The sequence below is a fragment of the Gnatocerus cornutus genome, chromosome 9, assembly GCF_029298725.1.
Source record: "Gnatocerus cornutus isolate USDA-ARS CGAHR chromosome 9, icGnaCorn1.1, whole genome shotgun sequence".
NCBI lineage: Eukaryota > Metazoa > Arthropoda > Insecta > Coleoptera > Tenebrionidae > Gnatocerus > Gnatocerus cornutus.
In genome coordinates this window covers 15,484,234-15,505,271 of record NC_142241.1, presented here as the reverse complement: position 1 = coordinate 15,505,271, position 21,038 = coordinate 15,484,234, and the positions used below count along the sequence as shown (strand labels likewise).

Sequence of the window (21,038 nt, the reverse complement as noted above, 5' to 3'; positions counted from 1 at the left end):
GAGTCCTTCAACGTTGAGCGACGACAACCGCCTTTTCGACATCTTAGGCTATGGGTGGTACCATCAAGATGCTGCAAGATGTGTGTAGTCATGAGAAGACCATCATCTATATACTCAGTCTCTTAATAATAAACTCTGGTAATGAAGTTGGAACCTGAAATACCACAAAACATTATAAAGCTGGGATTCAAACAATTTTCAGCTTACCGCCTTTAAAAATTTCTATAAAGACCCGGAAATTTGTTGCAAATCAAATCCAAGACTAAATACCTTCAAATGAACTTCTTAACTTGTGTGTGATTTCTTTGGACCATTCCCAGAAGAACGAGAAAGTAAAGAATTTGTTGTGCTCTGAAAATAAGTCTTTAGCGGGTTATGTCGCGTGAGGAATAAAACTCGCTAAATTAAAACAATTATTTAATACTAAAACAAAACAAGATGCAGGCAAACAAGTATCACGCCACGAGATTACCACGTGCTGTATCTCTGAAAAAGGACGGCAAAAAAACTGGGGTTGATTTTAACACCACCAAAGCCGATCGTGTCCTTCGACTAGTTTGGTAACTTCTTGTCTTCTCGTTGGCAGCGAGACGGTGCTGCCACAATACTCCCCCCCTAGTGGCGCAGCCACGATGCACGATGACAGCTGCGAAGATAGGTTATGTGGCAGGCGGGAAGAAGTTTAAAATTCGAATGACAGGTTTTATAGCTTGAAAGTCACTCGTTTTTTTGGAGGTTTGGCGTAACTGTGCTCTGAAGTTGCTTGGTGTGGACGTTCTTCTGGCTTCTTTGCATAATTGTGATCCGTTAGGGCTGGTTCATGCAGTAAAAATGCCGGTTTCAGTCGATCTATGGAAACTGTTTGTTCTTTATTGTTGACTTCCACCGTGAAGTATTTGTCTGTCCTGGATAACACTCTATACGGTCCGTCGTAGGCGCTCTGCAGGGGTCGACGAACAGCGTCGTTGCGAATAAAAACATGAGTGGTCTTATCCATGTGAGGGTTGACAAATGTTTTGCGTTTGGTGTGGCTCGAATCCGGAATTGGTTTCACCGCGTCCATGGCTCGTCGAAGTCGAGTGACGAACTCGTTCGGTGAAATTTCAGGCGTTGCATTACTTTCGATAAATTCGCCAGGGAGTCTAATAGTACGACCGTAAACCATCTCTGCTGGCGTCGTCTTGGAGTCTTCTCGCACGACGCAACGCAGTCCGAGGAGGACTGTTGGTAGGACTCTGGTCCACTGTGGATTGGTATGGGCTTTCAGTGCGTTTTTTAAGGTTCGGTGCCACCTCTCGATTTTCCCATTACACTGTGGATGGTACGCTGTCGTGTGACACACCTTGCTACCCATGATTCGTGCCAACGCCATAAACAAGGAGCATTCGAATTGTCGGCCCCTATCTGTGATGATTTTGCTGGGAGCGCCGAATCGTGCGATCCAATTAGAATACAGGGCCTCTGCGACCGTTTCTGCCCGTATGTCTCGCAGAGGGATGGCTTCAGTCCAGCAAGTGAATCTATCTATGATGGTCAGACAATAAGAATAGCCATCCGACTCGGGTAAAGGTCCGACAATATCTATGTTTATGTCTGTAAATCTGTTCTCCGGACTCTGCAGTGAGCTTAATGCACTCCTGTTGTGTTGACCGACTTTGGATTTTTGGCAAGAGATGCATGTTCTAGTCCACTTGCGAACATCGTTATGCATACTGGGCCACACATAGCGGTCTGCCACCAATTTGGTTGTCGCTCTGATGCCTGGATGGGCCATGTGGTGTAAACTATCGAAAATGCGTTTTCTCAGGGGGCGAGGGATGTATGGCCGTACCAATTTCTTGATATCGCAGTAGACTTGCGCCGTTGAGTCTGGTGCGAGTAGTTTTTTAAGCCTTAACTCGGTTTTTTGGGGGTTTTTTAGCAAATCTTGCAGTTCTTGATCTGTATCTTGGGCTCTGCTGATCTCGACGTAACTGATGGGTTGTGGGCAACTAATAGCTTCAAGGCGCGAGAGTGTGTCAGCTACGACGTTGTCAGTTCCCCGGATGTGCCTCAGGTCGGTTGTAAACTGCCCGATGAAGTCTAGGTATCGAAACTGACGTGGGGAGCATTTGTCTAGCTTCTGCTGGAACGCAAAAGTTATTGGCTTGTGATCTGTTAGAATGCTGCAAGATCTGCCCTCAATCTGGTGCCTAAATTTCTTCACACTTTCATAGATTGCCAGCAGCTCGCGGTCGTAAGCGCTATACTTTTCTTGCGTACTGTTTAGCTTTTGTGAAAAAAAAGCTAATGGCTGCCACTGGTTGTCTGTTTTTTGTTGTAAAACTCCCCCGATCGCTGTGTTGGACGCGTCGACAACGATAGCCAGAGGGGCGTTTAATACTGGATGGGCAAGAGCAGTTGTGGTCGCGAGTGCCTCTTTGACCTCGCCGAAAGCTCGTCTCGCTTCATCCGACCACGGAACTGGGGTCTTCTCTTTGGTTTTGGGGCCCTTCAGTAGCGCCGTGAGTGGTGCCATGATGCTGGCGGCTTTTGGGATGCACCGTCTATAAAAGTTCACCATCCCCAGGAATCTCCGCAGTTCTCTTATAGTTCTGGGTTCTTTGATTGCCCTTATAATGTTGACCTTCTCGTTTGGTGGTTGAATGCCATTTTGGTTAACCTTAAAACCCAAAAAGGTGACTTCGGGCTGCGCGATCTGGCATTTTTCGACGTTCACGGCGATGCCGTATGAGGTGAATCGTTTTATTAGAAGTTCGAGGTGTTGAATGTGTTCCTCTTCTGACGTGGACGCTACGAGTACGTCGTCGATGTAAACGTAGCAGAAGTCGAGACCTCGCAGAACTTCGTCCATAAAACGTTGAAACGTCTGTGCTGCGTTGCGTAATCCGAAGCACATCTTCGGAAATTCAAACATTCCAAAGGGTGTTGTGATTGCCGTTTTTCGAACGTCCGCAGGGTGAATCGGGATCTGGTGATATGCACGAATTAAGTCCAGTGTCGAGAAGATCGACTTACCCGCGAGAGACTGGGCAAAGTCTTCGAGATGAGGGATTGGGTATTGGTCTGGCACGGTGCGAGCGTTTAGAGCCCTGAAGTCGCCGCAAGGTCGCCACTCGCCGGGTTGTTTCTTGGGCACCAGGTGAAGCGGCGAGGACCAATCGCTCTTCGAGGGTCTCGCGATGCCTTCTTTGACCATCTCTTCGAAAAGTGTACGTGCCACTTGCAGTTTGTCGGTTGGGAGACGTCGGGGGCGGCATTTTGTGGGCGGTCCGTGCGTGGTGACAATTCGGTGGACTACCGAATGTTTGGGGGCTGAGGCTCTGGTAGCGCGCGCTAGTTCCTGCAATTTGCGAACTACTTTAGTTATCATATTTGGTGGACTTTTCTGGATTGCAAATACATTCACGCCCATGCGTTTGGCGTGGCTGCAAATGTTTGTTGCATTGTCTTTAAGAGTTTTGCCGCGCACATCTACTACTAGGTTAAAATGTTCCAAAAAGTCTGCCCCAATGATGGGTTTGGCGACGTCAGCCACGATAAACTGCCACTGAAAAGTTTTTTTAAGTCCTAAATCTAAATTTAACTTCACCCGTCCGAAAGTCTTAATGGTTGAGTTGTTGGCGGCGTAAAGTTGCTGTCCATGGAGTTTGTGGTTACCGGGCACTAATTTTCGCGGAAACACACACACTTCTGACCCGGTGTCGACGAGAAACCACACCTGGGTGTCTCTGTCTCGCACAAAAAGTCTCGTGGTGTGGGGGTTGAGGGATACCAGTGCCGCGACGCCGGCACTTCCTACTCGTTTTTTGAATTCCCCGCGTAGGCACATGGGGGCTCGCATTTGCGCGCGCGTGCGCCGAAACGCTGGTGGTAATAGCAGTACTCGGCGGAGTGAGCGCTGCGTGTTGCCGATTTTTCGCGATTGCGCGACTTGGAGCGCCACCTCTGTTCGCCGTTGCGTCGGCCATTGTGGTGATGGCGGGAACGTTTCAATTCTTCCACTGTGGTGGTCAGTTCTTTGACCTGTTGCAGTAATGGCGTCAAGGCATCTGCAATTGCCTGCCCGATTGTAACCTCCTTGGGTTTGGATGGGCTAATGGCGCAAATGCTAGCGCGTGGGGAAACTTCTAAAATTTTGTCGGCCATTGTGGCTATTTCCTCCAGGTTTAGCGTCGCGTTGGTTGATAAGATGGCTTGGACCGTCTGGGGCAACCGATGAAGCCATAGGCTTTTGAGCACCTCATCGCTCAAACGCTCTCCTGCGGCTGCACGCATTTCCAAAAGTAGTTGCGACGGCTTCTTGTCGCCGAGGTCCATCTCAGTTAACAGCCGATGCAGCTGTTTATCATCCGAGTCTCTGAAACAATAAATGATTCTTGTCTTCAGGGCTTGGTATTTTTCCGTATTTGGCGGTTTCCGGACGAGGTCAGCGACGGACTGGAGGACATCGCTCTCTAGGCGGGCGACCAGGGCGTAATATTTAGTTGTGTCGCTCGTTATCTTATTAACTCTGAATTGTGCATCAATTTGGGCAAACCACATCTCGGGGTTCACTCGCCAGAACGGCGGAATGTGAACATTTTTCAGCTCTTCAACCTCGATTTGCTCCTCGTTGGGTCGGTCTTCTGGGCCGCTTCCGGTCGCCATGGCGGATGTGGCGTGGCTTTTGTTAGTAAACACCGAAAAAGAAAAATCGTACTTCTGTAGATCCGCGCGAGAGTTATCGGGGTCACCAATTTAGCGGGTTATGTCGCGTGAGGAATAAAACTCGCTAAATTAAAACAATTATTTAATACTAAAACAAAACAAGATGCAGGCAAACAAGTATCACGCCACGAGATTACCACGTGCTGTATCTCTGAAAAAGGACGGCAAAAAAACTGGGGTTGATTTTAACACCACCAAAGCCGATCGTGTCCTTCGACTAGTTTGGTAACTTCTTGTCTTCTCGTTGGCAGCGAGACGGTGCTGCCACAAGTCTTAATTAGTAAGAATTATTTCGCTTCAACATGCAGCATATAGGCAACCAATTATACACCTTAGTAATTTTGTGGTAAGTTAGTAACTTTTCTTTCTTAGGTTGATGCAAGTTTGCACCAACCGTTCAACCAATCAAAATTAAGCAAGCATTTCTAAAATCTGTGTTTTTGGCTCTACAATTTTGAAATTTAATAGAGTCAATATACGAATCAAAAAAAGTAACTTTCCCAAATTTCATAACTGTTGCACTAAAATTACCAAAATTACGAATTAAATCAAAATCAACTCAAAATCCTTCTTTTGGAAAAAAATGTTCTATAGTTTCTTCATCATATTGAGCCGCTGATACAACCAACATCACCAACGACTTAACCTCAAAAATCGCAACATTTAATTTTCTCTTAACCTTCTCCCTAATAAAGAATTGATTTACCCCCAATAATCTTTGAATATTTCCGCAAGAAACTGAAAAAACCATCTGGCTTTACAACAGAACTCTCCGTTCTTGGCTTTGTTGGAAAAATCGTAAAATTTACCTTAATTTACACGGTTTTGGCTGGTGACCACGACTAAAACACTTGAAACACTTCCATGAATGTTTCAGAACACAAAATTTCACGTGGGAACACTAAAAACTTGTGTTTTTACGCGAAATTGGAGAGCCGGCCACTTACAACAAATGACATCTACCGAACTGACGACAGCTGCCGTCTGTCAAACTCTAGCGCGGGACTTTTGAAATTTGAAATTGGTAGAGTTGGAGTTGGAAATGAAAAGTCTACGTTTAGTTTAGGTTGCAGATAAGCACAAAGGTCACAAATTTTTATTTAAATTTTTCATTATTCTCCTGATGTTGATATGTACACAACGAGTTAACCTCAAAACTTGCTAAATTCAGTTTTTCTTCAATTTTCTATCTAAAGAATTTAAAGTCAGATTTACAAGAAAGAAATTTGGAAAATTTACACACGAGGGGTTGACTGATGGCAATGAGCGCCTACTTTTTATAAGGTGTCTGCAATTTTTGATTGGTCTCAAAAATAAGCATTTCTAAAACCTCAAAAATTGCAACATTCAATTTTCTCTTAACCTTCTCCCTAATAAATAATTGATTTACCCCCAATAATCGAATATTTCCAAAAGAAACTCGAAAAGCCAAAAGCTAAAACAGAACTCCCCTTTCTTGGTTAAAATGGACCAACCCGATTCTGTTGGAAAAATAGTGAAATTTACCTTAATTTACACTGTTTTGGATGGTGACCACGACGAAAACACTTGAAACACTTCCATGAATGATTCAGAACACAAAATTTCACGTGGGAACACTAAAAACTTGTGTTTTTACGCGAAATTGGAGAGCCGGCCACTTACAACAAATGACATCTACCGAACTGACGACAGCTGCCGTCTGTCAAACTCTAGCGCGGGACTTTTGAAATTTGAAATTGGTAGAGTTTGAGTTGGAAATGAAAAAGTCTACGTTTAGTTTAGGTTGCAGATAAGCACAAAGGTCACAAATTTTAATTTAAATCTTTCGTTATTCTCCTGATGTTGATATGTACACAACCAGTTAACCTCAAAACTTGCTAAATTCAGTTTTTCATCAATTTTCTCTCTAAAGAATTTAAAGTCTGATTTACACGAAAGAAATTTCGAATATTTACACAGGAAGGTAGACTGATAGCAATGAACGCTTACTTTTTTATAATGTGTCTGCAATTTTTGATTGGTCTCTAAAATAAGCATTTTTAAAATCTGTGTTTTTGGCTCTACAATTTTGAAATTTAATAGAGTCAATATACGAATCAAAAAAAGTAACTTTCCCAAATTTCATAACTGTTGCACTAAAATTACCAAAATTACGAATTAAATCAAAATCAACTCAAAATGCTTCTTTTGGAAAAAAATGTTCTATAGTTTCTTCATCATATAGAGCCGCTGATACAACCAACATCACCAACGACTTAACCTCAAAAATCGCAACATTTAATTTTCTCTTAACCTTCTCCCTAATAAAGAATTGATTTACCCCCAATAATCTTTGAATGTTTCCACAAGAAACTGGATGAACCATCTGGCTCTACAACAGAAGTCCCCGTTCTTGGCTTTGTTGGAAAAATCGTAAAATTTACCTTAATTTACACGGTTTTGGCTGGTGACCACGACTAAAACACTTGAAACACTTCCATGAATGTTTCAGAACACAAAATTTCACGTGGGAACACTAAAAACTTGTGTTTTTACGCGAAATTGGAGAGCCGGCCACTTACAACAAATGACATCTACCGAACTTTCGACAGCTGCCGTCTGTCAAACTCTAGCGCGGGACTTTTGAAATTTGAAATTGGTAGAGTTGGAGTTGGAAATGAAAAGTCTACGTTTAGTTTAGGTTGCAGATAAGCACAAAGGTCACAAATTTTTATTTAAATCTTTCATTATTCTCCTGATGTTGATATGTACACAACGAGTCAACCTCAAAACTTGCTAAATTCAGTTTTTCTTCAATTTTCTCTCAAAGAATTTAAAGTCAGATTTACACGAAAGAAATTTGAAAAATTTACACACGAGGGTAGACTGACAGCAATGAGCGCTTACTTTTTTATAAGATGTCTGCAATTTTTAATTGGTCTCAAAAATAAGCATTTCTAAAATCTGTGTTTTTGGCTCTACAATTTTGAAATTTAATAGAGTCAATATACGAATCAAAAAAAGTAACTTTCCCAAATTTCATAACTGTTGCACTAAAATTATCCAAATTACGAATTTCAGTCAAGGACGTGGAAACTTTCACTTGTCTCAAAAATTAAAATTTCTAAAATCTGTGTCATTGCGACGCAAAAATAGTAACTCCCCTAAATTTCATAGCTGTAGCACTAAAACTACCAAAATTACGAATTTTACTGTACTAGAGGACGTGACCATCAATGCGCTCGTCTAAACTTCGTAACAGCCCCTAGGGATGTTTATTGGAAACAGTTAACGTCTTGGGCAAGTTTGCCAAAGACCATGAATGGAGAGAAAAGAAAACAAACAAACCTACCATCCGTCCTCAACAAGCAGCGATGCATCCAGAACTCCAGATCTCACGATTTCAAAAAACCAATAAAAATTCTCCATAAACTTCCGTTCCCTGATGTTTCCTTGACTTCACAAAATATCTCACAAGACACCAGATGACCTTCAGAGCCTTTGTAGTATTTTCTTTCTTGACAACTGCATCTCGATGATGCTGTTTCCGTTGGTTGAGTTCCTTTGGGCCTTCTCTGGAGAAACACTCGTTTTCTGCTCGTAGACTCGTCAGGTTTGGAAACGTTGCAAACTTCGTGCTCCCGCAATGAAATCAGCAACACTCTGAATATTTCCCAGTCACTGAACGACATCTTCGACCACTGGAAAAAGAACATTTGACTTTGACTTAAAACGTGTTTAAATTTAACCTTTTTCATCCACATTGCAGTAAAGCAACACCTTTTTCGTGATGTTATGCTCCTGGATCACTTCACTGTACTCTGGGAGCTGAATGAGTGGTTTCTTCAATTCTGTGCAATAAGTTGCAGAGTCCTTCAACGTTGAGCGACGACAACCGCCTTTCCGACATCTTAGGCTATGGGTGGTACCATCAAGATGCTGCAAGATGTGTGTAGTCATGAGAAGACCATCATCTATATACTCAGTCTCTTAATAATAAACTCTGGTAATGAAGTTGGAACCTGAAATACCACAAAACATTATAAAGCTGGGATTCAAACAATTTTCAGCTTACCTGCCTTTAAAAATTTCTATAAAGACCCGGAAATTTGTTGCAAATCAAATCCAAGACTAAATACCTTCAAATGAACTTCTTAACTTGTGTGATCTCTTTGGACCATTCCCAGAAGAACGAGAAAGTAAAGAATTTGTTGTGCTCTGAAAATAAGTCTTAATTAGTAAGAATTATTTCGCTTCAACATGCAGCATATAGGCAACCAATTATACACCTTAGTAATTTTGTGGTAAGTTAGTAACTTTTCTTTCTTAGGTTGATGCCAGTTTGCACCAACCGTTCAACCAATCAAAATTAAGCAAGCATTTCTAAGATCTGTGTTTTTGGCTCTACAATTTTGAAATTTAATAGAGTCAATATACGAATCAAAAAAAGTAACTTTCCCAAATTTCATAACTGTTGCACTAAAATTACCAAAATTACGAATTAAATCACAATCAACTCAAAATCCTTCTTTTGGAAAAAAATGTTCTATAGTTTCTTCATCATATTGATACAACCAACATCACCAACGACTTAACCTCCAAAATCGCAACATTTAATTTTCTCTTAACCTTCTCCCTAATAAAGAATTGATTTACCCCCAATAATCTTTGAATATTTCCACAAGAAACTGGATAAACCATCTGGCTCTACAACAGAACTCTCCGTTCTTGGCTTTGTTGGAAAAATCGTAAAATTTACCTTAATTTACACGGTTTTGGCTGGTGACCGCGACTAAAACACTTGAAACACTTCCATGAATGTTTCAGAACACAAAATTTCACGTGGGAACACTAAAAACTTGTGTTTTTACGCGAAATTGGAGAGCCGGCCACTTACAACAAATGACATCTACCGAACTGACGACAGCTGCCGTCTGTCAAACTCTAGCGCGGGACTTTTGAAATTTGAAATTGGTAGAGTTAGAGTTGGAAATGAAAAGTCTACGTTTAGTTTAGGTTGCAGATAAGCACAAAGGTCACAAATTTTTATTTAAATTTTTCATTATTCTCCTGATGTTGATATGTACACAACGAGTTAACCTCAAAACTTGCTAAATTCAGTTTTTCTTCAATTTTCTATCTAAAGAATTTAAAGTCAGATTTACAAGAAAGAAATTTGGAAAATTTACACACGAGGGGTTGACTGATGGCAATGAGCGCCTACTTTTTATAAGGTGTCTGCAATTTTTGATTGGTCTCAAAAATAAGCATTTTTAAATCTGTGTTTTTGGCTCTACAATTTTAAAATTTAATAGAGTCAATATACGAATCAAAAAAAGTAACTTTCCCAAATTTCATAACTGTTGCACTAAAATTATCCAAATTACGAATTTCAGTCAAGGACGTGGAAACTTTCACTTGTCTCAAAAATTAAAATTTCTAAAATCTGTGTCATTGCGACGCAAAAATAGTAACTCCCCCAAATTTCATAGCTGTAGCACTAAAACTACCAAAATTACGAATTTTACTGTACTAGAGGACGTGACCATCAATGCGCTCGTCTAAACTTCGTAACAGCCCCTAGGGATGTTTATTGGAAACAGTTAACGTCTTGGGCAAGTTTGCCAAAGACCATGAATGGAGAGAAAAGAAAACAAACAAACCTACCATCCGCCCTCAACAAGCAGCGATGCATCCAGAACTCCAGATCTCACGATTTCAAAAAACCAATAAAAATTCTCCATAAACTTCCGTTCCCTGATGTTTCCTTGACTTCACAAAATATCTCACAAGACACCAGATGACCTTCAGAGCCTTTGTAGTATTTTCTTTCTTGACAACTGCATCTCGATGATGCTGTTTCCGTTAGTTGAGTTCCTTTGGGCCTTCTCTGGAGAAACACTCGTTTTCTGCTCGTAGACTCGTCAGGTTTGGAAACGTTGCAAACTTCGTGCTCCCGCAATGAAATCAGCAACACTCTGAATATTTCCCAGTCACTGAACGACATCTTCGACCACTGGAAAAAGAACATTTGACTTTGACTTAAAACATGTTTAAATTTAACCTTTTTCATCCACATTGCAGTAAAGCAGCACCTTTTTCCTGATGTTATGCTCCTGGATCAATTCACTTTACTCTGGGAGCATTGAATGGGTGGTTTCTTCAATTCTGTGCAATAACTTGCAGAGTCCTTCAGCGTTGAGCGATGACAACCGCCTTTTCGACATCTTAGGCTATGGGTATCATCCATCGATTCAGTCTCTTTAATAATAAACTCTGGTAATGAAGTTGGAACCTGGAAATACCACGAAACATTTCAAGGCTGGAATTCAAACAGTTTTCAGCTTACCTGCGTTTAAAAATTTCAATAAAGACCCATCAATTTGTTGCAAATCAACTCCAACTCTAAATAGCTTCAAATGAACTTCTTAACTTGTGTAATTTCTTTGCTACCATGCCCAGAAGAACGAGAAAGTAAACAGTAAAGAATTCTGGTAGTTTCTTGTTAAATCATGAACATAACCTCAATGTGTGCTGTCAAAATAGTCAAGTTAAGACATACGTTAAGATAGAGACACAATAATTTTTAATAATTAATAGAATCGTAACCAAGTCGTGAATGTTAAATCAGACTTTAGATTCTTACTCCTGAGGACAAAATTAATAAAAAGAGTATTTTCTTGCTTTAATTTTCATCGAAAAACTGCAAACCAAATAAAAGTTTGAAAAATTAATAAAACATTAACGGAGCGTCGGATCGAAAAATCTTTGACGGATTCTTGTTCCTGAGGTCCAAATTGATGGAAAAAGTCGGTTTCAAAGAGATTTTATTTTTTGTCGAAATCGCCAAAAATCCATGATGTTTAGTCTTTGAACTTTTTTTGGCGAAAAACGCGAAAGTTCGCAGATCGACACGAAACTATGCACATGGCATAATTTAACATTTCCACATCCATTTTTGGTCTCCGTTCCTCGCTATCTGCAAGATTTTTTGAGAAAATGCAAATTAAAAATTTTAAAATTCAATTTCCCGCGTCAAGCAATCTGTCAACGAAGCATAGAAGCTAGGACATGCGTCAACAGTCTTTAGTCCATAAATAATATTAAATAAAATATTAACAAAGTCGTAAATCTTAAATCAAAGTTCAGATTCGTTTTTCTGAGGTTAAAATTAACAAGTTAAGTAGTTTATTGTATTTATTTACACCGAAAAGTGAGAGAAGTTTTTCCATAAAAGCCACCTAGCGGAATAACGCCGAACTTGATAGTTCACGCCTCCTCTCACCAGAGGGCTAAACTTTTGTTTTTAAAACTTACAATTTTTGAATCAAAACCATTTGCAGGAATAAGGAAGAATGATAAAAAACAATACCCTCAAATTAAACTAAAGGAGTATTAATAAAATAAAAAAACACAAACTCGACACTCTCCCTCCTTCTTGCAAAAAGTGTGAAAAAGTTTCATTAGGAACATGTTTGTTGGCTTACCTAAAAAAGACGAGGGAAACAATCTGAAATGGACGAAACTATCCATTCTTAATTAATGGTAATTGATTATTGCTCTAATTCCAACTGATCCAAGAGCCAAGAGCCAAGGTTAGTCCTTCGCAAGTGGCGCTTCCTCAAAAATATCTCATTTAACGACTTCTTCAATTCTTGTAGATCATTGTTGTTTTTATATGCTGATGTAACCGCAGCCAGCTTGTCGGACATTTCAGTGCTCATTTCATTTTCCGACTAAAACAAACCAAATAGTTTTAGGTGTTAATCTTCCTCTGATACTACAAAAGCCATGACATCATAAAGACACTAAATTTAAATCCCAAATTTGCAATCTGCGTAAAATTCTGCGTTCACTGATGTATAATAACTCAAGTTTACTCTAAAAAATAAGCGAGATATCGATATGAGAAGTTTGGCCATAGTTTTAGTCATGAATTTTTGCGAAAATTTGCAAATTTCGACTTTTGGAAAATCTAAAAACGATTTCTTATGTAAAAAATCGCGAGAAAAACGATGCCGCAAACCGCATTCCAATATCTGAAATAGTTTTCGAGATATCGAGCATGAATTGTTTGGAACCTTCAAAAATTTGGCCATCTGGCGACAACCCAAAAATTCAAACGGCCATAACTCAGTTATTTGTTGTCGGATCTGAATTTAAATTCCAGATTTGGATTCAGCGTGAGATTGTGCGTAAAATGAGTCAAAATTTATTGAGTTTACCTACGAAATAAAGAAAGCATTGACCAAAAACTGTTTGGAAGTGGTCATTTTGGGGTGATTTTCAATCAATGTTTTCAAAATGAAAATGACGTTTAATAGCATTGAATTATATATCAGTCGAAAGAGGAGCTCAAAATCTATCTACTGGCCCAATTTGAGATCGATCAAACAAACGGTTTAGGAGTTATGCCCAAAAATAAAAAAAAATAAAAATTTTCATCGTTTGAGTCGCAATTTTTTTTCGCGAAAAATCGACCATCGAATTTTGGGCTTTTAAGCACTTTTTCTAACGTAAAATGAGCCGAGAAAAACGATGGCGCAAACCGCATCTCAATATCTCTAATAGTTTCCGAGATATTTAACTTTGAAAATTGGGAAAAATGAGAAAAAATGAAAATCAACTATCCGAAACTTTGATCGGCCATAACTCAGTTATTTGTTGTCGGATCTGAATTTAAATCCCAGATTTGGAATCTGCGTAAAATTCTGCGTTCACTGATGTATAATAACTCGAGTTTACTCTAAAAAATAAGCGAGATATCGATATGAGAAATTTGGCCATAGTTTTAGTCATGAATTTTTCCGAAAATTTGCAAATTTCGACTTTTGGAAAATCTAAAAACGATTTCTTATGTAAAAAATCGCGAGAAAAACGATGCCGCAAACCGCATTCCAATATCTGAAATAGTTTTCGAGATATCGAGCATGAATTGTTTGGAACCTTCAAAAATTTGGCCATCTGGCGACAACCCAAAAATTCAAACGGCCATAACTCAGTTATTTGTTGTCGGATCTGAATTTAAATTCCAGATTTGGATTCAGCGTGAGATTGTGCGTAAAATGAGTCAAAATTTATTGAGTTTACCTACGAAATAAAGAAAGCATTGACCAAAAACTGTTTGAAAGTGGTCATTTTGGGGTGATTTTCAATCAATGTTTTCAAAATGAAAATGACGTTTAATAGCATTGAATTATATATCAGTCGAAAGAGGAGCTCAAAATCTATCTACTGGCCCAATTTGAGATCGATCAAACAAACGGTTTAGGAGTTATGCCCAAAAATAAAAAAAAATAAAAATTTTCATCGTTTGAGTCGCAATTTTTTTTCGCGAAAAATCGACTATCGAATTTTGGGCTTTTAAGCACTTTTTCTAACGTAAAATGAGCCGAGAAAAACGATGGCGCAAACCGCATCTCAATATCTCTAATAGTTTCCGAGATATTTAACTTTGAAAATTGGGAAAAATGAGAAAAAATGAAAATCAACTATCCGAAACTTTGATCGGCCATAACTCAGTTATTTGTTGTCGGATCTGAATTTAAATCCGAGATTTGGAATCTGCGTAAAATTCTGCGTTCACTGATGTATAATAACTCGAGTTTACTCTAAAAAATAAGCGAGATATCGATATGAGAAGTTTGGCCATAGTTTTAGTCATGAATTTTTGCGAAAATTTGCAAATTTCGACTTTTGGAAAATCTAAAAACGATTTCTTATGTAAAAAATCGCGAGAAAAACGATGCCGCAAACCGCATTCCAATATCTGAAATAGTTTTCGAGATATCGAGCATGAATTGTTTGGAACCTTCAAAAATTTGGCCATCTGGCGACAACCCAAAAATTCAAACGGCCATAACTCAGTTATTTGTTGTCAGATCTGAATTTAAATTCCAGATTTGGATTCAGCGTGAGATTCTGCGTAAAATGAGTCAAAATTTATTAAGTTTACCTACGAAATAAAGAAAGCATTGACCAAAAACTGTTTGGAAGTGGTCATTTTGGGGTGATTTTCCATCACTATTTTTAATGTAAAAACGACGTTTAATACCTTTGTATTATATATCATTCGAAAGAGGAGCTCGAAATCTATCTACTGGCTCAATTTGAGATCGATCAAACAAACGGTTTAGGAGTTATGCCCAAAAATAAAAAAAAATAAAAATTTTCATCGTTTGAGTCGCAATTTTTTTTCGCGAAAAATCGACTATCGAATTTTGGGCTTTTAAGCACTTTTTCTAACGTAAAATGAGCCGAGAAAAACGATGGCGCAAACCGCATCTCAATATCTCTAATAGTTTCCGAGATATTTAACTTTGAAAATTGGGAAAAATGAGAAAAAATGAAAATCAACTATCCGAAACTTTGATCGGCCATTAACTCAGTTATTTGTTGTCGGATCTGAATTTAAATCCGAGATTTGGAATCTGCGTAAAATTCTGCGTTCACTGATGTATAATAACTCGAGTTTACTCTAAAAAATAAGCGAGATATCGATATGAGAAGTTTGGCCATAGTTTTAGTCATGAATTTTTGCGAAAATTTGCAAATTTCGACTTTTGGAAAATCTAAAAACGATTTCTTATGTAAAAAATCGCGAGAAAAACGATGCCGCAAACCGCATTCCAATATCTGAAATAGTTTTCGAGATATCGAGCATGAATTGTTTGGAACCTTCAAAAATTTGGCCATCTGGCGACAACCCAAAAATTCAAACGGCCATAACTCAGTTATTTGTTGTCGGATCTGAATTTAAATCCGAGATTTGGAATCTGCGTAAAATTCTGCGTTCACTGATGTATAATAACTCGAGTTTACTCTAAAAAATAAGCGAGATATCGATATGAGAAGTTTGGCCATAGTTTTAGTCATGAATTTTTGCGAAAATTTGCAAATTTCGACTTTTGGAAAATCTAAAAACGATTTCTTATGTAAAAAATCGCGAGAAAAACGATGCCGCAAACCGCATTCCAATATCTGAAATAGTTTTCGAGATATCGAGCATGAATTGTTTGGAACCTTCAAAAATTTGGCCATCTGGCGACAACCCAAAAATTCAAACGGCCATAACTCAGTTATTTGTTGTCGGATCTGAATTTAAATTCCAGATTTGGATTCAGCGTGAGATTCTGCGTAAAATGAGTCGAAATTTATTGAGTTTACCTACGCAATAAAGAAAGCATTGACCAAAAACTGTTTGGAAGTGGTCATTTTGGGGTGATTTTCAATCAATGTTTTCAAAATGAAAATGACGTTTAATAGCATTGAATTATATATCAGTCGAAAGAGGAGCTCAAAATCTATCTACTGGCCCAATTTGAGATCGATCAAACAAACGGTTTAGGAGTTATGCCCAAAAATAAAAAAAAATAAAAATTTTCATCGTTTGAGTCGCAATTTTTTTTCGCGAAAAATCGACTATCGAATTTTGGGCTTTTAAGCACTTTTTCTAACGTAAAATGAGCCGAGAAAAACGATGGCGCAAACCGCATCTCAATATCTCTAATAGTTTCCGAGATATTTAACTTTGAAAATTGGGAAAAATGAGAAAAAATGAAAATCAACTATCCGAAACTTTGATCGGCCATAACTCAGTTATTTCTTGTCGGATCTGAATTTAAATCCCAGATTTGGAATCTGCGTAAAATTCTGCGTTCACTGATGTATAATAACTCGAGTTTACTCTAAAAAATAAGCGAGATATCGATATGAGAAGTTTGGCCATAGTTTTAGTCATGAATTTTTGCGAAAATTTGCAAATTTCGACTTTTGGAAAATCTAAAAACGATTTCTTATGTAAAAAATCGCGAGAAAAACGATGCCGCAAACCGCATTCCAATATCTGAAATAGTTTTCGAGATATCGAGCATGAATTGTTTGGAACCTTCAAAAATTTGGCCATCTGGCGACAACCCAAAAATTCAAACGGCCATAACTCAGTTATTTGTTGTCGGATCTGAATTTAAATTCCAGATTTGAATTCAGCGTGAGATTGTGCGTAAAATGAGTCAAAATTTATTGAGTTTACCTACGAAATAAAGAAAGCATTGACCAAAAACTGTTTGGAAGTGGTCATTTTGGGGTGATTTTCAATCAATGTTTTCAAAATGAAAATGACGTTTAATAGCATTGAATTATATATCAGTCGAAAGAGGAGCTCAAAATCTATCTACTGGCCCAATTTGAGATCGATCAAACAAACGGTTTAGGAGTTATGCCCAAAAATAAAAAAAAATAAAAATTTTCATCGTTTGAGTCGCAATTTTTTTTCGCGAAAAATCGACTATCGAATTTTGGGCTTTTAAGCACTTTTTCTAACGTAAAATGAGCCGAGAAAAACGATGGCGCAAACCGCATCTCAATATCTCTAATAGTTTCCGAGATATTTAACTTTGAAAATTGGGAAAAATGAGAAAAAATGAAAATCAACTATCCGAAACTTTGATCGGCCATAACTCAGTTATTTGTTGTCGGATCTGAATTTAAATCCGAGATTTGGAATCTGCGTAAAATTCTGCGTTCACTGATGTATAATAACTCGAGTTTACTCTAAAAAATAAGCGAGATATCGATATGAGAAGTTTGGCCATGGTTTAGTCATGAATTTTTGCGAAAATTTGCAAATTTCGACTTTTGGAAAATCTAAAAACGATTTCTTATGTAAAAAATCGCGAGAAAAACGATGCCGCAAACCGCATTCCAATATCTGAAATAGTTTTCGAGATATCGAGCATGAATTGTTTGGAACCTTCAAAAATTTGGCCATCTGGCGACAACCCAAAAATTCAAACGGCCATAACTCAGTTATTTGTTGTCGGATCTGAATTTAAATTCCAGATTTGGATTCAGCGTGAGATTCTGCGTAAAATGAGTCAAAATTTATTGAGTTTACCTACGAAATAAAGAAAGCATTGACCAAAAACTGTTTGGAAGTGGTCATTTTGGGGTGATTTTCAATCAATGTTTTCAAAATGAAAATGACGTTTAATAGCATTGAATTATATATCAGTCGAAAGAGGAGCTCAAAATCTATCCACTGGCCCAATTTGAGATCGATCAAACAAACGGTTTACGAGTTATGGTCAAAAATAAAAAAAAATAAAAATTTTCATCGTTTGAGTCGCAATTTTATTTCGCGAAAAATCGACTATCGAATTTTGGGCTTTTAAGCACTTTTTCTAACGTAAAATGAGCCGAGAAAAACGATGGCGCAAACCGCATCTCAATATCTCTAATAGTTTCCGAGATATTTAACTTTGAAAATTGGGAAAAATGAGAAAAAATGAAAATCAACTATCCGAAACTTTGATCGGCCATAACTCAGTTATTTCTTGTCGGATCTGAATTTAAATCCCAGATTTGGAATCTGCGTAAAATTCTGCGTTCACTGATGTATAATAACTCGAGTTTACTCTAAAAAATAAGCGAGATATCGATATGAGAAGTTTGGCCATAGTTTTAGTCATGAATTTTTGCGAAAATTTGCAAATTTCGACTTTTGGAAAATCTAAAAACGATTTCTTATGTAAAAAATCGCGAGAAAAACGATGCCGCAAACCGCATTCCAATATCTAAAATAGTTTTCGAGATATCGAGCATGAATTGTTTGGAACCTTCAAAAATTTGGCCATCTGGCGACAACCCAAAAATTCAAACGGCCATAACTCAGTTATTTCTTGTCGGATCTGAATTTAAATTCCAGATTTGGATTCAGCGTGAGATTCTGCGTAAAATGAGTCAAAATTTATTGAGTTTACCTACGAAATAAAGAAAGCATTGACCAAAAACTGTTTGGAAGTGGTCATTTTGGGGTGATATTCAATCACTATTTTTAATGTAAAAACGACGTTTAATACCTTTGTATTATATATCATTCGAAAGAGGAGCTCGAAATCTATCTACTGGCTCAATTTGAGATCGATCAAACAAACGGTTTGGGAGTTATGGCCAAAAATAAAAAAAAATAAAAATTTTCATCGTTTGAGTCGCAATTTTTTTTAGCGAAAAATCGACCATCGAATTTTGGGCTTTTAAGCACTTTTTCTAACGTAAAATGAGCCGAGAAAAACGATGGCGCAAACCGCATCTCAATATCTCTAATAGTTTCCGAGATATTTAACTTTGAAAATTGGGAAAAATGAGAAAAAATGAAAATCAACTATCCGAAACTTTGATCGGCCATAACTCAGTTATTTGTTGTCGGATCTGAATTTAAATCCCAGATTTGGAATCTGCGTAAAATTCTGCGTTCACTGATGTATAATAACTCGAGTTTACTCTAAAAAATAAGCGAGATATCGATATGAGAAGTTTGGCCATAGTTTTAGTCATGAATTTTTGCGAAAATTTGCAAATTTCGACTTTTGGAAAATCTAAAAACGATTTCTTATGTAAAAAATCGCGAGAAAAACGATGCCGCAAACCGCATTCCAATATCTGACATAGTTTTCGAGATATCGAGCATGAATTGTTTGGAACCTACAAAAATTTGGCCATCTGGCGACAACCCAAAAATTCAAACGGCCATAACTCAGTTATTTGTTGTCGGATCTGAATTTAAATTCCAGATTTGGATTCAGCGTGAGATTCTGCGTAAAATGACTCAAAATTTATTGAGTTTACCTAAGAAATAAAGAAAGCATTGACCAAAAACTGTTTGGAAGTGGTCATTTTGGGGTGATTTTCAATCAATGTTTTCAAAATGAAAATGACGTTTAATAGCATTGAATTATATATCAGTCGAAAGAGGAGCTCAAAATCTATCCACTGGCCCAATTTGAGATCGATCAAACAAACGGTTTACGAGTTATGGTCAAAAATAAAAAAAAATAAAAATTTTCATCGTTTGAGTCGCAATTTTTTTTCGCGAAAAATCGACTATCGAATTTTGGGCTTTTAAACACTTTTTCTAACGGAAAATGAGCCGAGAAAAACGATGGCGCAAACCGCAACTCAATATCTCTAATAGTTTCCGAGATATTTAACTTTGAAAATTGGGAAAAATGAGAAAAAATGAAAATCAACTATCCGAAACTTTGATCGGCCATAACTCAGTTATTTGTTGTCGGATCTGAATTTAAATCCCAGATTTGGAATCTGCGTAAAATTCTGCGTTCACTGATGTATAATAACTCGAGTTTACTCTAAAAAATAAGCGAGATATCGATATGAGAAGTTTGGCCATAGTTTTAGTCATGAATTTTTGCGAAAATTTGCAAATTTCGACTTTTGGAAAATCTAAAAACGATTTCTTATGTAAAAAATCGCGAGAAAAACGATGCCGCAAACCGCATTTCAATATCTGACATAGTTTTCGAGATATCGAGCATGAATTGTTTGGAACCTACAAAAATTTGGCCATCTGGCGACAACCCAAAAATTCAAACGGCCATAACTCAGTTATTTGTTGTCGGATCTGAATTTAAATTCCAGATTTGGATTCAGCGTGAGATTCTGCGTAAAATGAGTCAAAATTTATTGAGTTTACCTAATAAATAAAGAAAGCATTGACCAAAAACTGTTTGGAAGTGGTCATTTTGGGGTGATTTTCAATCAATGTTTTCAAAATGAAAATGACGTTTAATAGCATTGAATTATATATCAGTCGAAAGAGGAGCTCAAAATCTATCCACTGGCCCAATTTGAGATCGATCAAACAAACGGTTTACGAGTTATGGTCAAAAATAAAAAAAAATAAAAATTTTCATCGTTTGAGTCGCAATTTTATTTCGCGAAAAATCGACTATCGAATTTTGGGCTTTTAAGCACTTTTTCTAACGTAAAATGAGCCGAGAAAAACGATGGCGCAAACCGCATCTCAATATCTCTAATAGTTTCCGAGATATTTAACTTTGAAAATTGGGAAAAATGAGAAAAAATGAAAATCAACTATCCGAAACTTTGATCGGCCATAACTCAGTTATTTGTTGTCGGATCTGAATTTAAATCCCAGATTTGGAATCTGCGTAAAATTCTGCGTTCACTGATGTATAATAACTCGAGTTTACTCTAAAAAATAAGCGAGATATCGATATGAGAAGTTTGGCCATAGTTTTAGTCATGAATTTTTGCGAAAATTTGCAAATTTCGACTTTTGGAAAATCTAAAAACGATTTCTTATGTAAAAAATCGCGAGAAAAACGATGCCGCAAACCGCATTCCAATATCTGAAATAGTTTTCGAGATATCGAGCATGAATTGTTTGGAACCTTCAAAAATTTGGCCATCTGGCGACAACCCAAAAATTCAAACGGCCATAACTCAGTTATTTCTTGTCGGATCTGAATTTAAATTCCAGATTTGGATTCAGCGTGAGATTCTGCGTAAAATGAGTCAAAATTTATTGAGTTTACCTACGAAATAAA

General features: G+C 37.7%; 2 protein-coding genes and 1 long non-coding RNA gene across 5 annotated transcripts; all 3 read right to left on the bottom strand.

The window, feature by feature from the left end:
- Positions 1 to 141: 141 nt before the first annotated feature.
- On the bottom strand, positions 142 to 8,533 carry LOC148169243 (uncharacterized). 2 transcript variants are annotated; one of them, XR_015770822.1, is made up of 4 exons: positions 8,421 to 8,533; positions 8,024 to 8,372; positions 271 to 351; positions 142 to 154 (listed from the first exon to the last, which is right to left on the bottom strand). XR_015770822.1 is itself a non-coding variant. In XM_088046510.1 (3 exons), the coding sequence occupies exons 1-2, from the start codon at positions 8,433 to 8,435 to the stop codon at positions 8,067 to 8,069; spliced, it is 321 nt and encodes a 106-aa protein (XP_087902636.1). In that variant the 5' UTR covers positions 8,436 to 8,533; the 3' UTR covers positions 212 to 351; positions 8,024 to 8,066. The 2 variants fall into 2 exon arrangements, 1 of the variants encoding a protein (XP_087902636.1); XM_088046510.1 differs by lacking the exon at positions 142 to 154 and having other exon boundaries at positions 212 to 351.
- Positions 8,534 to 8,750: 217 nt separating this feature from the next.
- LOC148169242 (uncharacterized) lies at positions 8,751 to 11,390 on the bottom strand. Of its 2 annotated transcripts, XM_088046515.1 has the most exons (4): positions 11,021 to 11,390; positions 10,736 to 10,966; positions 10,339 to 10,687; positions 8,751 to 8,889 (listed from the first exon to the last, which is right to left on the bottom strand). In XM_088046515.1, the coding sequence occupies exons 2-3, from the start codon at positions 10,748 to 10,750 to the stop codon at positions 10,382 to 10,384; spliced, it is 321 nt and encodes a 106-aa protein (XP_087902641.1). In that variant the 5' UTR covers positions 10,751 to 10,966; positions 11,021 to 11,390; the 3' UTR covers positions 8,751 to 8,889; positions 10,339 to 10,381. The 2 variants fall into 2 exon arrangements, with proteins under 2 accessions (XP_087902641.1, XP_087902640.1); XM_088046514.1 differs by lacking the exon at positions 8,751 to 8,889 and having other exon boundaries at positions 9,704 to 10,687; positions 10,736 to 11,390.
- On the bottom strand, positions 11,122 to 12,411 carry LOC148169241 (uncharacterized). Its single transcript, XR_015770824.1, has 2 exons — positions 12,159 to 12,411; positions 11,122 to 11,205 (listed from the first exon to the last, which is right to left on the bottom strand). It is a non-coding gene; the product is annotated as an uncharacterized LOC148169241 (long non-coding RNA).
- Positions 12,412 to 21,038: the final 8,627 nt, after the last annotated feature.